The 15,949-nt window shown below is 36.8% G+C and overlaps 1 protein-coding gene across 1 annotated transcript in view; it reads left to right on the forward strand.

Annotated features, from left to right (window-relative positions):
- Positions 1 to 7,468: 7,468 nt before the first annotated feature.
- Positions 7,469 to 15,949, forward strand: part of hmga2 (high mobility group AT-hook 2) — a 40,367-nt gene continuing 31,886 nt past the window's right edge. Inside the window, exons 1-2 of the mRNA XM_051107144.1 lie at positions 7,469 to 8,017; positions 10,999 to 11,085. Of these exons, the coding sequence (XP_050963101.1) occupies positions 7,895 to 8,017; positions 10,999 to 11,085 (210 nt within the window). The 5' untranslated portion in view covers positions 7,469 to 7,894. The remainder of the gene's footprint in view (positions 8,018 to 10,998; positions 11,086 to 15,949) is intronic.

Below are 15,949 nucleotides of genomic sequence, written 5' to 3' on the forward strand. Positions count from 1 at the left end.
GCATGTCATGTAGGCGTTTCAGAAAGATAAATTTAGAAGATGAAAAATTACTTATATATGTAATTAATAAAAAAAGAAACTGTTTTTTTTATTTGATTTGAAGTATTTAAAAATGCAATGTAATCTAATTACAGAATACATATGTCACCCTGGACCACAAAACCAGTCATAAGGGTCAATTTTTTTTAAATTGAGATTTATATATCATGAAATCTGAATAAATAACCTTTGGACTGATGTTTGGTTTGTTAGAATAGGGCGATATTTGGTTGAGATACAACTATTTGAGTGTGCAAAAAAATCAAAACATTGAGAAAATCACCTTTAAAGTTGTTCAAATTAAGTTAGGAATGTATATTACTAATCAAAAATTCTTTGAAAAATATCTTGATGGAACATGATCTTTACTTAATATCCTAATGGTTTTTGGCATAAAAGAAAAATTGATCCTTTTGACCCATACAGTGTATTTTTGGCTATTGCTATAAATATATCCGTGCTACTCAAGACTGGTTTTGTGGTCCAGGGTCACATATAATCAGTTACTACTCAGCTCTGGTGATACATCGCTACAGAAAGTCCTCAAAGACCCACTCTTATTGTCTTATCAACAAACCAGCATGACGTGCACTTCCCTTATGGCTGTTTTACTGAAGAATGCCTCACGTACAGCATTCACATCTGACCGGATCAAGAGCCAAAGCACAATTGATCTGGAATTTGCTAAATTTGCACATTTGCAGAGCTAATAGAACAACACATGTTGGTTAGTTAATGTTTGTTCATAAATACAAAGATATTTGATATTTGACTTTTTCTTAATTACAGGACAAGCATCATTAGTTCAACCAGTAACCAGGTAAGATGTTTAATTTTCTTGCTTTGAAGGAGTTCACAAGGTCTGCTTCTGCATTGTTAACATGATTAAAATGTTTACTAGGTTTATTTGTGAATCCCTTTGATTATGTTAACAGCCTTAGCAGATACTAGTTATCAGTAGATATGATGAACTAACGTACTGATGCTTGATTGATGGCAGATCAGCGTCACCTGAGGTTCTTTCACCTGCTGGAGCGGGGCTTTGAGTGCAGGTCAGTCTTTTGTATGGTGTGTTTGTGCACAAACACAACTTCTCATGTAAATGGAGGTGGTCCGGGTCAGGCCCTCAGGGTCCCGGGAACAGTGGGAGTGCGTTATGGCTGATTCCACCTGTTGCCTAAACTGGTGATATATCAAGTCATTTGTTAAAGGAATAGTTTACGTTTAGATTCCTAGAGTTTTTTCGATTTTTTTGGTTAAAAGCATGCAAAATCTAAACTAAGCCATCAACTCAAGTGTTATTTGTGATTCCCACAGTGAACTGTAAACCAACTGTAGCTTCTTGACACAGTGACACGCATGTGATCTCCTGGATCAGCACCTTCTGTTGACCTGTGATGCCACTTTGTACCTGCTTCCCAACTTGGAGCGTGAGTTCACAGAGGTCCGTTTCCATATAGACAGGCCACCCTTTCCTTTTCCATCTGACTACATTAGGAATACGAGAGCCCGGAGACTATGAATAGACCAGCGGACCCTGCTGTTCACAGGGGACTCAGGTTCAGTGAGGTGGGAGTTTGTGTGAGCTTGCACACATTGCCTCCCTGTCTCTCCAAGGTGGCCTGGGAGCTGGCCAGACGTCTATGTCACTTCAGAAGGGAGGGGATGGGAGAGGCAGCTCAGCCTGATAATTTGTCTTTACGGCCCCGCGTCACCTTTAACCCCTCCGCAGGGTCACTGACCCTAGATAGTGCATTTCTAAGTGACCAGTTAAGCTGCCATGTTGTTGGCTTTTAATCTTTGTCTGTGTGTATTTACTACTGAGTGTATAGTCTGTATAAAAATATGTATTCACAACTGCACACACACACACACACACACACAAACATACATATGTAGAAATACACACACACACACATGCACAATTACTTTTGCTACTTTTAATATTTTTATTTTGTATTATTATTATTATTATTATTAAATGTATAATACATATAAAGGTTATTTACATAAATATATTCAGTTATATGCTATATTACTATATTAATAATATTATTTATGTACTTTATATAATTATTTCTATTTAAATTTATAAAAATATATAATTGGAAAAAATATAATTCTGTAATTTATTAAACTGAATATAATTATATTATATATATAAATATAAAATATAATTATTATTATATTATGTGTGTTTACTGAAAATGTATATTACATCAAATATTTATTCACATTTGACATGTATATTATAGTAATAAATAAAAAATGTGTAGTATATTTATTATCTTAGAAATATTACATTAGTAATATATGCTTTCTCTATATCATGTACATTTAATATTAGTAATGTATGGTATTAATGATATATAATGTTATTTGTATATAATATTTAACAGCAATAATAATAACAACATGTAATTATATAATTTATGTAATTATATTTTATATATTATTTATATAATTACTTTTTTGATTTAATTTATAAAAAATATATATTCTTGGAAAAAACTTAATATAAATATAAAATATTATTGTTATTATTATTATTATATTATGTGTGTGTGCTGCAAACGTATATTACATAACATATTTTAAATATTTATTCACATTTCATATACGTTATAGTAATAAAAATGTGTAGCATATTTATAGTTTTTATACATATTACATTATTAATATACACTTATTATTAGTATATAATATACATAATAGTAATAATAATAACGCAGTTATATACTTGATGTAATTTATATAATTATTTTTGATTAAATTGATAAAAATATATAATGATAAACGATAAAACTATAATTCTGTAATTTATTAAACTAAGTGTAATTAGAAAATATATATATGACATAAATATAAAATATTATTATTATATTATGTATGTGTACGGTAATTGTATGTTACATAAAATATTTATTCACATTTCCTATATTATAGTAATAAATAAAAAATGTGTATTATATTTATTAAGCTATTATAAATATTACACTAATATATGCTTTCTCTATCTCATCCCCATTAAATATTAGTAGCGTACAGTAATAATATAATATTTTGTCTATTTGAATTCTGCCTTCACTAATAAGACTGTATTTAATGCATTTTTATCATATTTAAACACATTTTCCTTGAAAATGAATGCAGAAAATGTTACACGTGTTCCGTGTGAAGAAAAATTCTGAGATCCATTTCTACCCCACAGTAAAACTAGCTCATCTCATTGCCAGAGACTTCAGAAGATTTGATAAGCTGTCCCATGAGCATTGACCATTTTCTGTTTCATTTTTTCCCTTACCGCTACTTATGCAGCTTTGAGACTGAAGTGAAGAGGAAAATGCTTTAACAGTTTGTGTCTGATGTGTGGCTGTAGGCCCCTGGCAGCCGGCTTTCATAAATGTATCGCATATGTGGGGGCCGCTTTGAGGCTGTCTGGGGGTGAAACGGTTAAAATTGACATCGGGTGGCAAAGGGGCTGTGGTTGGTCTCAAATCTTTTTAGTGTGCCGCGGTGGACGAGTTCTCCCACAATTTGCCCAGAGCGCTCCCCTCCTCTGTCCGAGAGAGAGAGAGAAAGAGAAAAAAAAAGGAAATCTGTGTCCAACCCAAAGAATGTCTTTTGAAATGCACATGCTCCTGCTTTTTTACACCCTGTGAGCGCTTTGTTTCCTTCACGTTTCTGCAGATTCGGCCTGCATTCTTCTGATTTATCACCACGATCATTACTTTTAATGGTGGAAAACATTGCATCTTCAAAATGAAATATTACTAAGCATGGACAATATATATATTTCAGTTTTTTTAAATATAATATGTAATGTTTATTAATTCTTTAATTCCATTTTTCAATTTTGCAAAAGCAGAGACTGCAAGTGCATTTTGCACAATATGTATACATTCAAGTCATATGTCTCCATGTTCCGACAAAAGTTTCAACTTGGCCGTAATCGATCTTGGTAGTACTTTGGGCAGTAATTTGTGGCTGGGGCTATTGATCGTATTCGTTTCATTCGCTGGCGGTCCCGACGCCGCTCTGTCTGCGGGGGAGTGGTCTGAAATTCCTCTTCTCCACCTTCTTTGGGGGTCTGAGAGCTGTTTTTTATGAATGAACTGAATACCAACTACAAATTAACCAGTCTCTTTCACAAGAAAAGCACTCCTTCTGCAGCCAGTTCTACAAACATGCTCGCTTTCCGAATAATGATGAAGAGCGTGCAGTGTGGAATAATATAAAAGTGCATTAGTGTAAAAATAACCACCCTGATGTTGACATATTATGCAGATACAAAAAAAAAAAATGTCGCAAATGCTAGTAAAATGCTCAAATTCTATATAATAAGTAGGAATATACACTAAGTGTAATATAAGAATATATATATTTGCACAAAAAAATGCTGACTTATCTGTAAATTTACATCTGGCTCCTAAACTTAAAAAGTACCAAAATGTCTCTGTTATTTTAGAGTAACCTTTATAGATCCTGACAAAAAATTAGCATCAGTCGGTGACCCACAAACCATGTATTTTTTTATATATGTCGTGATGCACTTTTTAATTTTCTTTCTGTCGTTCTCCCATCTTTGTTGTCTTTTGTGCAGCTCTTGGAGTTCAAGATCCTCCGGCTCTCGGTTATAAAGCCCATCTCTGACACAATTGTATTCATTTGGAGAGGGTTGGGAGGACTTTGCCATTCCTCCCCCGTTTGTCGAGCAGGCTTGGTCAGATCGTGGGAAAGGCCCTCCACGTAAAGCAGTTTATTCTTTGTCACTGTTGTTCTTGTGTAATTGATCTCACTCCACGTCGATGGGCGGAAGACTTCAAAGACGCGCGGCTGTTGGAGGTCGATCTGCTTGTGCTCGCGGCCTTGAGGGACAAAACACAACTGCTTCCCTTTCGCTTACGACGCACACTTTTGATGAGTGTGTAAAATTGCGTAGTAGGTCATAGTATCAAGTTATGCACGTGAGGCGTGGCGTGAACTGTGTGGATTTGATGTAAACACCAAATTATTCATGTGTGCTGTAATTAAATTAACAGTAATTAAATTCCTCAGTGACCATGTAGGATTTAAATCACAAACAGATGTTTATTTAAATAATTAAAAATCCGTTTTTTTATACAAATCACCTAATTTATAACACAAAACATATCCACCTTTTTCTTCAACGTGGAAGTAAGCCTTTGGGTGAGACTTCCAGTTCATTATCCGCAATAACGAGAAGAACAACAACGTGCCGTAAACAGTAAAACTGTTTAATGCATTAAAATAACATGGACCAATTTGCAATATCAAGCAGCAAAACAAGCTGTTTTGTCCAGCTAAAAATAGCTGGATGCGGATGAGACCGGAAGCCACACCCGTAAAATGTACAAATGGCCACCCCACTCTTACGGGAAGAAAAATGTGAATATTGAAATAACGAGAAGAATAACAATGTGCAGTAAAAAGTAAAACTGTTTGCACTACAAACCAGTGTGCTCATAATTAAGATAATACATTAATAATATGGTAAAACACACCAATTTGCAATATCAAGCAGCAAAACAAGCTGTTTTGTACAGCTAAAAATAGCTGGATGCGGATGAGACCGGAAGCCACACCCGTAAAATTTACAAATGGCCACGCCCACTCTTACGGGAAGAAAAATGTGAATATTGAAATAACGAGAAGAATAACAATGTGCAGTAAACAGTAAAACTGTTTGCACTACAAACCAGTGTGCTCATAATTAAGATAATACATTAATAATATGGTAAAACACACCAATTTGCAATATCAAGCAGCAAAACAAGCTGTTTTGTACAGCTAAAAATAGCTGGATGCGGATGAGACCGGAAGCCACACCCGTAAAATTTACAAATGGCCACGCCCACTCTTACGGGAAGAAAAATGTGAATATTGAAATAACGAGAAGAATAACAATGTGCAGTAAACAGTAAAACTGTTTGCACTACAAACCAGTGTGCTCATAATTAAGATAATACATTAATAATATGGTAAAACACACCAATTTGCAATATCAAGCAGCAAACAAGCTGTTTTGTACAGCTAAAAATAGCTGGATGCGGATGAGACCGGAAGCCACACCCGTAAAATTTACAAATGGCCACGCCCACTCTTACGGGAAGAAAAATGTGAATATTGAAATAACGAGAAGAATAACAATGTGCAGTAAACAGTAAAACTGTTTGCACTACAAACCAGTGTGCTCATAATTAAGGTAATACATTAATAATATGGTAAAACACACCAATTTGCAATATCAAGCAGCAAAACAAGCTGTTTTGTACAGCTAAAAATAGCTGGATGCTGATGAGACCGGAAGTCACACCCATAAAATTTACAAATGTCGCGCCAACTCTTACGGGAAAAATAAGGATAGAACAAAACATACACGCTCAAACTAATGACTCATATGATGCGGTTCTTTTTGGTGATTTAGAATCATACAGTGGCATCATTGTAGTCCGATTTCCAAAGAATGATTCATATGAACGTTCGTTCATGCATTGATTTACTCATTCATCAATTCATTCATTTTTTTCTTTGTTCGGGAAATAACAAAATAGCCGATGCGGAACTAATGACTCAAGTTTCACATTCAAATCAAAAAGGTTACTAAATCTGAATTATTGAACAGCAAAGCATGCTTTTTCCAGTGCTTTATTATTAACAAATACCATATTTTTTACACATGCATCACAATCCGCAAATCATTGTCTTGGCACTTGAAAGGAATCAAGAGCTATTTTGTGTTCTGAAGCACGCCAAACATGACTAGTGGGATTTTATATAAAGTAACGAATGGATAAAACAACATTTTTGTTTTAATATCCCTTTTCTTATTATACTGTTACACCAATCGTGTTGCGATAATGCAGCCTTTAGGAAGTCGAACTAAATAGTTGAAATCTGAAATGATCTCATCATGTGGCAATGCTGAGGGCAGTAAATGCAACACGAAACTTTTCTCTCAAATATTTATTCCTGAAAAAGTATACCAAAAGAATCGTGAGTCGGTAAGGGAGGAAAAAAAAAAAAAAGAATCGCAGCACATCCCAAGCGAAGTTTAGGCTACGCAGCGTTTACGTGTCTTGAAATAAACAAACAAATAAACAGTCTATGAACTGCGCTGTGTCTTTAAACTTTTCTGGAGCGTAGCCAGTAACATGAATGGTGCTGGACACGTGAGTTTGTCTCAATGTGGTCTCTCCTCTTAGTATTTCTCATGTTTTCTCTGGCTGTTGTCCAATTCTTTTCTCTCTCTCTCTTTTTGCGCCTCTTGTGCCCCCTCCCTCCCCGTGTTATCCACCCACGGGAAAAGTGATTTTCGCCTCTCTCTCTCTCCTTTTTTTTTTAAATGTATATACCTCATCCTCATCCACAGTCTGTGGACTTATTTCCGTGTGGGCAGCAGGGATGCATTTAAAATGCCCCCATTTTTTTGACTTAAACCAATCCGCGTAGAAAGCCGTTCCCCGCAAATTCTTGAATCCGCAGTAGCGTGGATTTGACAGTGCACTGTCACCCTTCCCTCTGCGAATGTCTCGTTCAAATTGCAATCGATCACCGGGCTTATTTTATTACTAAAGCCACCCCCACTTAATTCTACACAGGAGATTTTTTTTCCCCCTGTGTGTGTGTGTGTATGTGTGTGTGTGAGCCAAATTCTCAAGCAAGAGACAGCACGTGCTTCTCACAATACCGCGCTTTTAGTTTACATTTTGCATCCCCTTCATGTGCGCACCGGTTTTAAACGCATTGTTTTTGATAAGCGCGCACTGGTGAGCGCAAGACACTGACTGCAGGAACAGAAGGTGCGAGAGACTGTTTGGAAGTCACACACACGATGAGTGCGCTCGGTGAGGAAGCCGCCGGCGAAGCTTCAGGATCGCAGGAGCAGCCCGAACCCGAGCCCGCCCCGGCCGAGCCAAAGAAGAGGGGACCGGGTAGACCCAGGAAGCCACAGCAGGTCAGTGTGTGACTCGTATTTCTTCCAACGCGAACACCTTTAATATTCCAAATTGGGGAACGTGTTTAGACCTGCCAGGCTGCTCAATAAACATTCTTACTGTAACTATATTACTCTTCGTTCGCTTTTATGGCTCATGTTTACATGCACCCCTGCTGCAAAAACAGCTTAAACTAGACTAAGCTGGTTTGCTGGTCTCTCAGACAGGTCTGGATGCAGGTTTTAAAGGTAATTGTGCCAGTTTTCGGTTTGACCAACTTGGCGACCAGCTAAACCTGCTCAACACCAGCTTAGCCAAGACCAAGTAGACTAGCAAATCAATTTAGTCTGGTTTAGTGTGTGTGTGTGTGTGTGTGTATATATATATATATATATATATATATATGTGTGTGTGTGTGTGTGTGTGTGTGTGTATATATAAAATGTTAGTAAATGAAAATACAATTGTTCACTGCTCATGTTAGCTCACAGTGCATTAACTAATATTAACAAATGCAACTTTTGATTTTAATAATGCATTAGTAATGTTGAAATTAACTTGAACTAAGATTAATATATGCTGTAGATGTATTGTTCATTCTTAGTTCATGTTAACTAAAGTAGTTAAACTAAACTTATTTGTGTACATTGTGTACTGTATTGCATAACTAATGCATATTTTCATACCTGTGCACACACTGTAAAGGATCAAAAGTGTGTGTTTATCTGGATAGAAATATAACATGGCCATAAACATTTTTTTTATGTTTTCTTTTTTATTTTCCTTTTATTTCTCATGTGTACTCGCATTTTTGTTTTTAATAATGTTTTTACATTCACTGCTTGATTTTAATATGCATGCCATTTAGTTTGACGTTATTTTTTTATGTGGTGAAATTTTAATTTTTTAGAGCTGTGTATAATAATTGTAGGTAATGAAAAAATATTTCTTTAAAATATTTTGGTTTATTTAAACTATGCCACACCGAAGGACACTGCTGTCACTGCATGAAATATGAAATTGTGTCACTAAAATCTGTGTTCTATTTAAGAATTTTCACTAGCCATTTTTAGACAGAAGTATCAAGTTTGTGTGCTTTGATTGTGATTGCATTTGAAGCTTGCGTTTCTCTTGTGGGGGAATTCCTGCAGACCGAATGTATTGCTTGTACGTGTTCGAGGTTTATTGTATGAGTAGCACTTGTTTGTATTTGTACAGGAAGCACTTTTTTCCTAGCAGATAACATTCCAAATTACACGCTTGCCATCTGTTGATCACAACAGTTTCTCGTATGTGATGCTAAAGCACTTTTGTGAGTTGCTTTGGATAAGATCAGCTATATGTATAGCTTGCGCTACAGGGTCCTCCATTGACGTGATGAGACCAAACCCTGTTTGCTTTAGAAATTTTTCATCATCAGTCCAAATAAAATTTGTTTTTAGCTTCAAAATTATGAATGGACCATTAGAGGTTTTGCTAAATGATGCACTGCGATATATCTAAATTGCAAAACATAAAAACACATAGCATATAGTTTATATAACTTATAGTAGTTGTGTATGCAGAGGTAGAGATAGAAATGTTGTGTATTGGTTTTAAATGTACCTGTTGATGTGGTTACTATAACAACTGGCGTGTAATTAAAATGTAAGTGTAATGTCACTGAACATCTATCTGTTTAGTCATGACCACATCCTTCAGATTTCTTGTTTCGAGTGTTTGTGGTCAGAGGATGTGATTCACTATCTTAAGTAATTCACTAGTGACTCACTGCAATGCCTCTAATTGCAGATAGCCATCAGGATGAGCTGGCAAGAGGGGTTAAAAATAAAGTCAAGTCATCAAATATACTTCAAGAATTGTTTGGCTGGTAAAGATGATGCATATGTGAAAAAAACAAATTTAAAATGTAAAAAATGTAAATGAGAAATTCTTTAAATTTAAAATACTTGAATATATATATATATATATATATATATATATATATATATATATATATATATACTGTGTATATATATATATATATATATGATTTTTAGTTGACAGAGTCAATACATGCATGCAAATATTAATAAAAATGTAAAACAAGCCAGATAATTATATATATATATATATACACACACACACACACACACAGCTACTAAATTGTATTGTAAAAATGTCTGCTTAATTGTTTTTGTATGTCTGTGCAAGAATTGAAGATGCATTTTGTTGTTTTTCATGTGCACACACTTAGACACACAACATTCGCCTGTTGCTTTGGTTTTGACTCGTAAAGCACCAAGTGAATGGGAGACCACCAGTAAACGCGTGTACGGTTGAAGGGGACCCTGTCTTCTTTGAAAAGGGTGGGACTGCAGCAGTGGTCTCAAAATGTATTTGGACACTTCTGGACATCCAAGCTTCAAATGCCTGATTTTTTTAAATTTTGCAATTAAATGGCAAATCAAGTGGCACCTGCACTTGGCTAAGCTATTTTTGCAATTACTTTTAAGCAGCTGGTCCAAATGTGATTTTTAGTGCATGTATGAAGTCAGTTGTCATCATGGAGAAACCACAGGTGTAGTTCTTCACAGTAACTCTGAACATGATCCACTCACGCTTGACATCCAGAAAGTGTCCAAATGCATTTGCTGTCATTTTAAGCAATTTTGTTTTATAAACTGGTATGAAAAGTGCGCTTGTGTTTTGTTGCAAATAAATGGCACTTTTTGGTTTGCTGATACACTCTTAAAAATAAAGGTGCTTCAAAAGGTTCTTCACAGCAATGCCATAGAAGAACCATCTCTTTCTTACCTTTCTATAATCTGAGGAACCTTCTTTCACCACAAAGAACCTTTTGTTAACAGAACGGTTCTTCAGATGGTAAAGGTTCTTTATGGAACCATTTTGACAAAAAAGGTTCTTCTATGGCATTGTGAAGCACTTTTATTTTAAAGAGTGTAGAAAGAAAGTTTGTTTCCTGTCTTCATTGCCTAAGTTCACCTCCTTTCCTTCTCAGGAACCCACAGGAGAGCCTGTCCCCAAACGACCAAGAGGACGCCCCAAAGGAAGCAAGAACAAGGGTCCCTCCAAAGCAGCGCAGAAGGTGAGAACCAGGCATCTATCTATCTATTTGTCTATCTATCTATCTATCTGTCTATCTGTCTATCTATCCTTGTTCCTTCCACCTATTGTTCTGTCCTTCTGTTTATCATGTACCACTTTACAAGAAAAGGAATATTAACCTTGGCAGTGTTAACTGAGGAAATGGGCTCTTACCATTTTTATGAATCATTTATCAAGAACGTGTCAGGAAGATTTAGAAGCATGTGAAATGTATCAACATCCGGGGCGTATGTATGTGTGTGTGAACATTGGGGGCTGCTTTCTTGATGTCTTAATCATGAAGCCTGTGTGAACGGACCGCAGTGACCCGAACCTCTTTGCTGTGTATTTCAGCGCAGTAGTTAACACTAAGCTCTAGTAATGTGGCTAGGGGAGTCCTGCTGACCTACACACCTAAAAGTAGCAGTGCATTCTGCACACATAAATACTCTCTCTCTGTCTCGCCTTAGGCAAATTACCACGCATAAGTGAGGGAACCACAAACATGCAGGCATACACACACACTTGCACGAAGCGTATACGTTGCGCAGAGAGTATAGAGCATGTACTGTTACACGTTGCCAAACGAACTCTGTTTCCATTCCTTGCTAATACCCATGTAAACAGAAAAGCAAATCGCAGCATCACATAGGAGTAAGTTGGCGTGCATGGGTTTAGCTGAATGTGGCTGTCAGCGTTTGTAATCGCATAATTCTGTTTATGTATTGGGAATGCCTTTAAAGAGGAGTTGTTCTGGCGAGCGTTTTGTAATGAAGTCATTAACATTTCTGCCTCGCTTGTGTGTGTGGTCTAGTCTGGCATATGTTTGCGGGAAGTTCCCTCCGACTGTCAGTGCGTTTGGGTTTTAGACGTATTACTATGTGATTCTCGTCTCTGAGCCGTCAAGGGGAGCTGAGATGTCTATTTGCGGAATTAGTTTGCGTTAATAACTCACTGACAGCTCAGACCGCTCTCTTTTCGCAGTGATGTACCGCTGTAAACAGCCACGGGACCACTTTGAAAAGCTTGAGCCCTTTTCTGCCCGTGTAATCCTGTTTCATCTTGTTTAGTGTTGTTATGATATACAGTGGACTGATAAATCTAATAAAGATGAAAGGAATCGAAATCTGCAAGGTGCTTTACTAGAGACACTTCTCAGAAGATTTGCTCTCCCAGCGGCAATCAGTCATCTGTGTCTCTTACCATTTTCACGACTCTCAGTTTAAAGGCTCTGCTTGTCGGACTGACCCCACACTCATGCTGCACTTGCTAAAACATAGTGCAGTTACCAGATGAGAAGTCTTTTATATGGTAAGTATCACAGGACGAGAAAAGCCATTATTCTGCAAGGTAAATTTGATGAGAAGCTATCGACTGGATGGAAGGATGAATGGATAGAATGATAGATGAAAGAATGACAGAATTAGAGAATGATAGAACAATAGATGAGAAAAGAATGAATGATAGATAGATAGATAGATAGATAGATAGATAGACAGACAGGTGAAAGAATGACAGAACTAGAGAAAATTTGATTGATCGATAGATCGATAGATAAGTGAAAGAATAGACAGATAGATAGATAGATAGATAGAAGCTGAAAGAATGACAGAGCGACTGAATGATTGATAGACAGATCGATCGTTAGATAGGTGAAAGAGTTACAGAATGATAGAATGATAGAACAATAGATAGAATGGCAGAACGATGGATAGAAAGATAGATCGATGATAGACAGATCGATAGATGCGTGAAAGAATGATAGAATGGTAGAACAATGAATAGAACAGCAGAAAGAGATAGATAGATAGAACGGCAGAACGATAGATCAGTAGATAGATAGACAGATAGATAGATAGAATGATAGATAGATATAGAACAATAGATAGAATGCCAGAACGATAGATAGAATGATAGATGGATGGATAGATAGATAGTTGTAAGAATGACAGAACTATTGAATGATAGATACATAGATAGATAGATAGACAGATCAATCGATAGATACGTGAAAGAATGATAGAACGATAGAATGATAGAACAATAGATAGACATATAGTACAATAGATAGAATGGCAGAACGATGGATAGAATGATAGAATGATAGATAGATAGATAGATAGATATAGAACAATACATAGAACGGCAGAACGATTAATAGAACAAGAGATAGATAGATGATAGATAGATATAGAACGATAGATAGATCATGTCATTCTATCTATTTTGTAATTCTGTCTATCATCTATCTATCTATCTATCTATCGTTCCGTCTGTTGTCCCATTGTTCTATCGTTCTATCATTCTGTTGTTCTATCTATCTATCTATCTATCTATCTATCGTTCTATCGTTCTATCGTTCTGTTGTTCTATCTATTGTTTTATTGTTCTCACCGTAGAGATAGATAGATAGAACCTCAAGACAATAAAACAAACTTCCAAGTTTGTGAAATGTAGCAGTCAGTAAATAATGCAGATTAATTTACACATTACAGACTCTGCCATTGTTAGCTCTTAATTGCACTAAAGAACCACAGAACTGGTATCATGTGAACAATCCAGGCTAAATCGGGCTAAACAAGCCATGGTATACCTCAATGGTGATTAACACGGTTTAGGCTGTCAACACATATAAGCAGGCGGTTTCCGCCCCGCTACAATCATTTTGGTCAATACATAGGCCCTAATGACTCGCCCGAATATTTTCCGTTGACTAGACATTGTTGGAACTTGATACAGGGCACCAGGGGGCTAATTTTAAACTCTCCATTCGCAAAAGTGGGTTTGGCAGAGGCGAGACCGCCCCTCCCTTTCCATTAATGAGAGATGGCCTTGTCCCCAGCCTCACGCGCATGCCAGGATGTCCTGGTGTCGAAGGGGACAGTGAGCACCCAGGCTCGTGTCTGCCGCGGACACGGGACTTGGCCGGACGAGACACGCAAACACAGACATGATTAATTGATCAAGGTGTCGGCTTGCAGACCATTAAATCTCCTCATTAAAAATGCAGCATCCTCAACCGAGGACTGAGGGTAGGGAGACACTGATTGGACCGAGAAAGACAGACAGAGACATTGAGAAAGACACAGACGAGGAGAGGGTGAGGTTAAAGGGATCGTGTCTTTGAGAATTATAAGCATTGTAATCTAATCTTACATTAAATTTCTAGCCATTTTCGATCCTGTGAGGACACACTAAATTGGTAGGCTGACCGCCGACCCATGGATGCCTCCGTGTCCTTTCTTAGTGACCGGCTGTGGCGTGAACTATGACGCTCAGGTTTATGTTTCTCCATCATGCCTACGCAGAATGGTGAAGCGTCCTTGGGGTATTCAAAACAAACTCTGCTTGTTGGAGAAGTGGTAATGTGAGCCTTGACAATGCCTGCATACTTAGTCAGGGCAAACAGACCAACCCAAACAGGGCTGAACACATCACACACAACACAAGAGACGGGGTGCACTGCGGAAGTCTTCCGACCATAAGAATAGGGGTTTAACGGGACCCAAAAAATAACTTCTGTCATCATTTACCCTCATGTCTTTCCAAACCCGTATGACTTTTTCTTCCCTGCCAGAGAAAAATGTGCTAAAATTGTCCCTTTAGGCGTAAAACAGTTTGTCAATGAAGCGGTACCTTTAAAGAGACAACTTTGTGCCTTATCTTTCTCTAAATGGAGCATATTAGTACCTTAGAACTGTAATATAGTATGTACTCTTAATGGGATAGTTCACCCAAAAATGAAAACTATCCCATGATTTACTCATCCTCAAGCCATCCTAGGCGTATATGACTTTCTTCTTTCAGACGAATGCAGTTGGAGTTATATTAAAAATGCCCTGGCTCTTCCAAGCTTTATAATGGCAGTGAATGGGTGTTGAGATTTTGAAGTCCAATAAAGTGCGTCCATCCATCATAAAAAATGCTCCACACGGCTCCGGACGATTAATAAAGGCCTTCTGAAGTGAATCGATGTGTTAAAAATTTAAACTACCCCATGGTTTACTCACCCTCAAGCCATCCTACACTGTAAAAAGTTTTCACCAGTTTCAACTTAAAAACGTAAGTTCAGCAGCTGACTTAAAATTTAAGTTAAATCAACTTAAAGTACAAGTACGTTAACTCATTTTATTGTAGTGAGTTGGAATGACTTGTAGTTTAAAGTTGATTTAACTTAAAATTTTAATGCAGCTGCTGAACTTAAGTTTTTAAGTTGAAACTGGTGAAAACTTTTTGACTTTCTTCTTTCAGACGAATGCAATCGGAGTTATGTTAAAAAATGTTCTGCTCTTCCAAGCTTTATAATGGCAGTGAATGGGTGGTGAGACTTTGAAGCCCCAAAAAGTGCATCCATCCATCATAAAAAGTGCTCCACACGCCTCCGGAGGGTTAATAAAGGCCTATTGAAGTGATTCAGTGCATTTGTGTACATATATGTACTCTTAAACGAGTTCACCCAAAAAATGACGCCATTATTTATTCACCCTCAAGCCATTCTAGGTGTATATGACTTTCTTCTTTCAGACAAATACAATCAGAGTTACATTAAAAAATGTCCTTGCTCTTCCAAGCTTTATAATGGCAGTGAATGGGTGGTCAGATTTTGAAGCCCCAAAATATGCATCCATACGTCATAAAAAAGTGATTTATGTTCAGACGAATACAATCTGAGTTATATTAAAAAATGTTCTGGCTCTTGTAAGCTTTATAATCTAAGTGAATGGCTGTTGAGATTTCAAAGTCGAATAAAGTGCATCCATCCATTATACAAAGTACTCCACATGACTCCGGAGAGTTAATTAAGGCCTTCTGAAGTAATTAGATGTGTTTGTGTAAGAAAAAAATCTATATTTAAAACCCACCAG

The sequence above is a fragment of the Labeo rohita genome, chromosome 4 (assembly GCF_022985175.1).
Source record: "Labeo rohita strain BAU-BD-2019 chromosome 4, IGBB_LRoh.1.0, whole genome shotgun sequence".
Classification (NCBI taxonomy): Eukaryota; Metazoa; Chordata; class Actinopteri; order Cypriniformes; family Cyprinidae; genus Labeo; species Labeo rohita.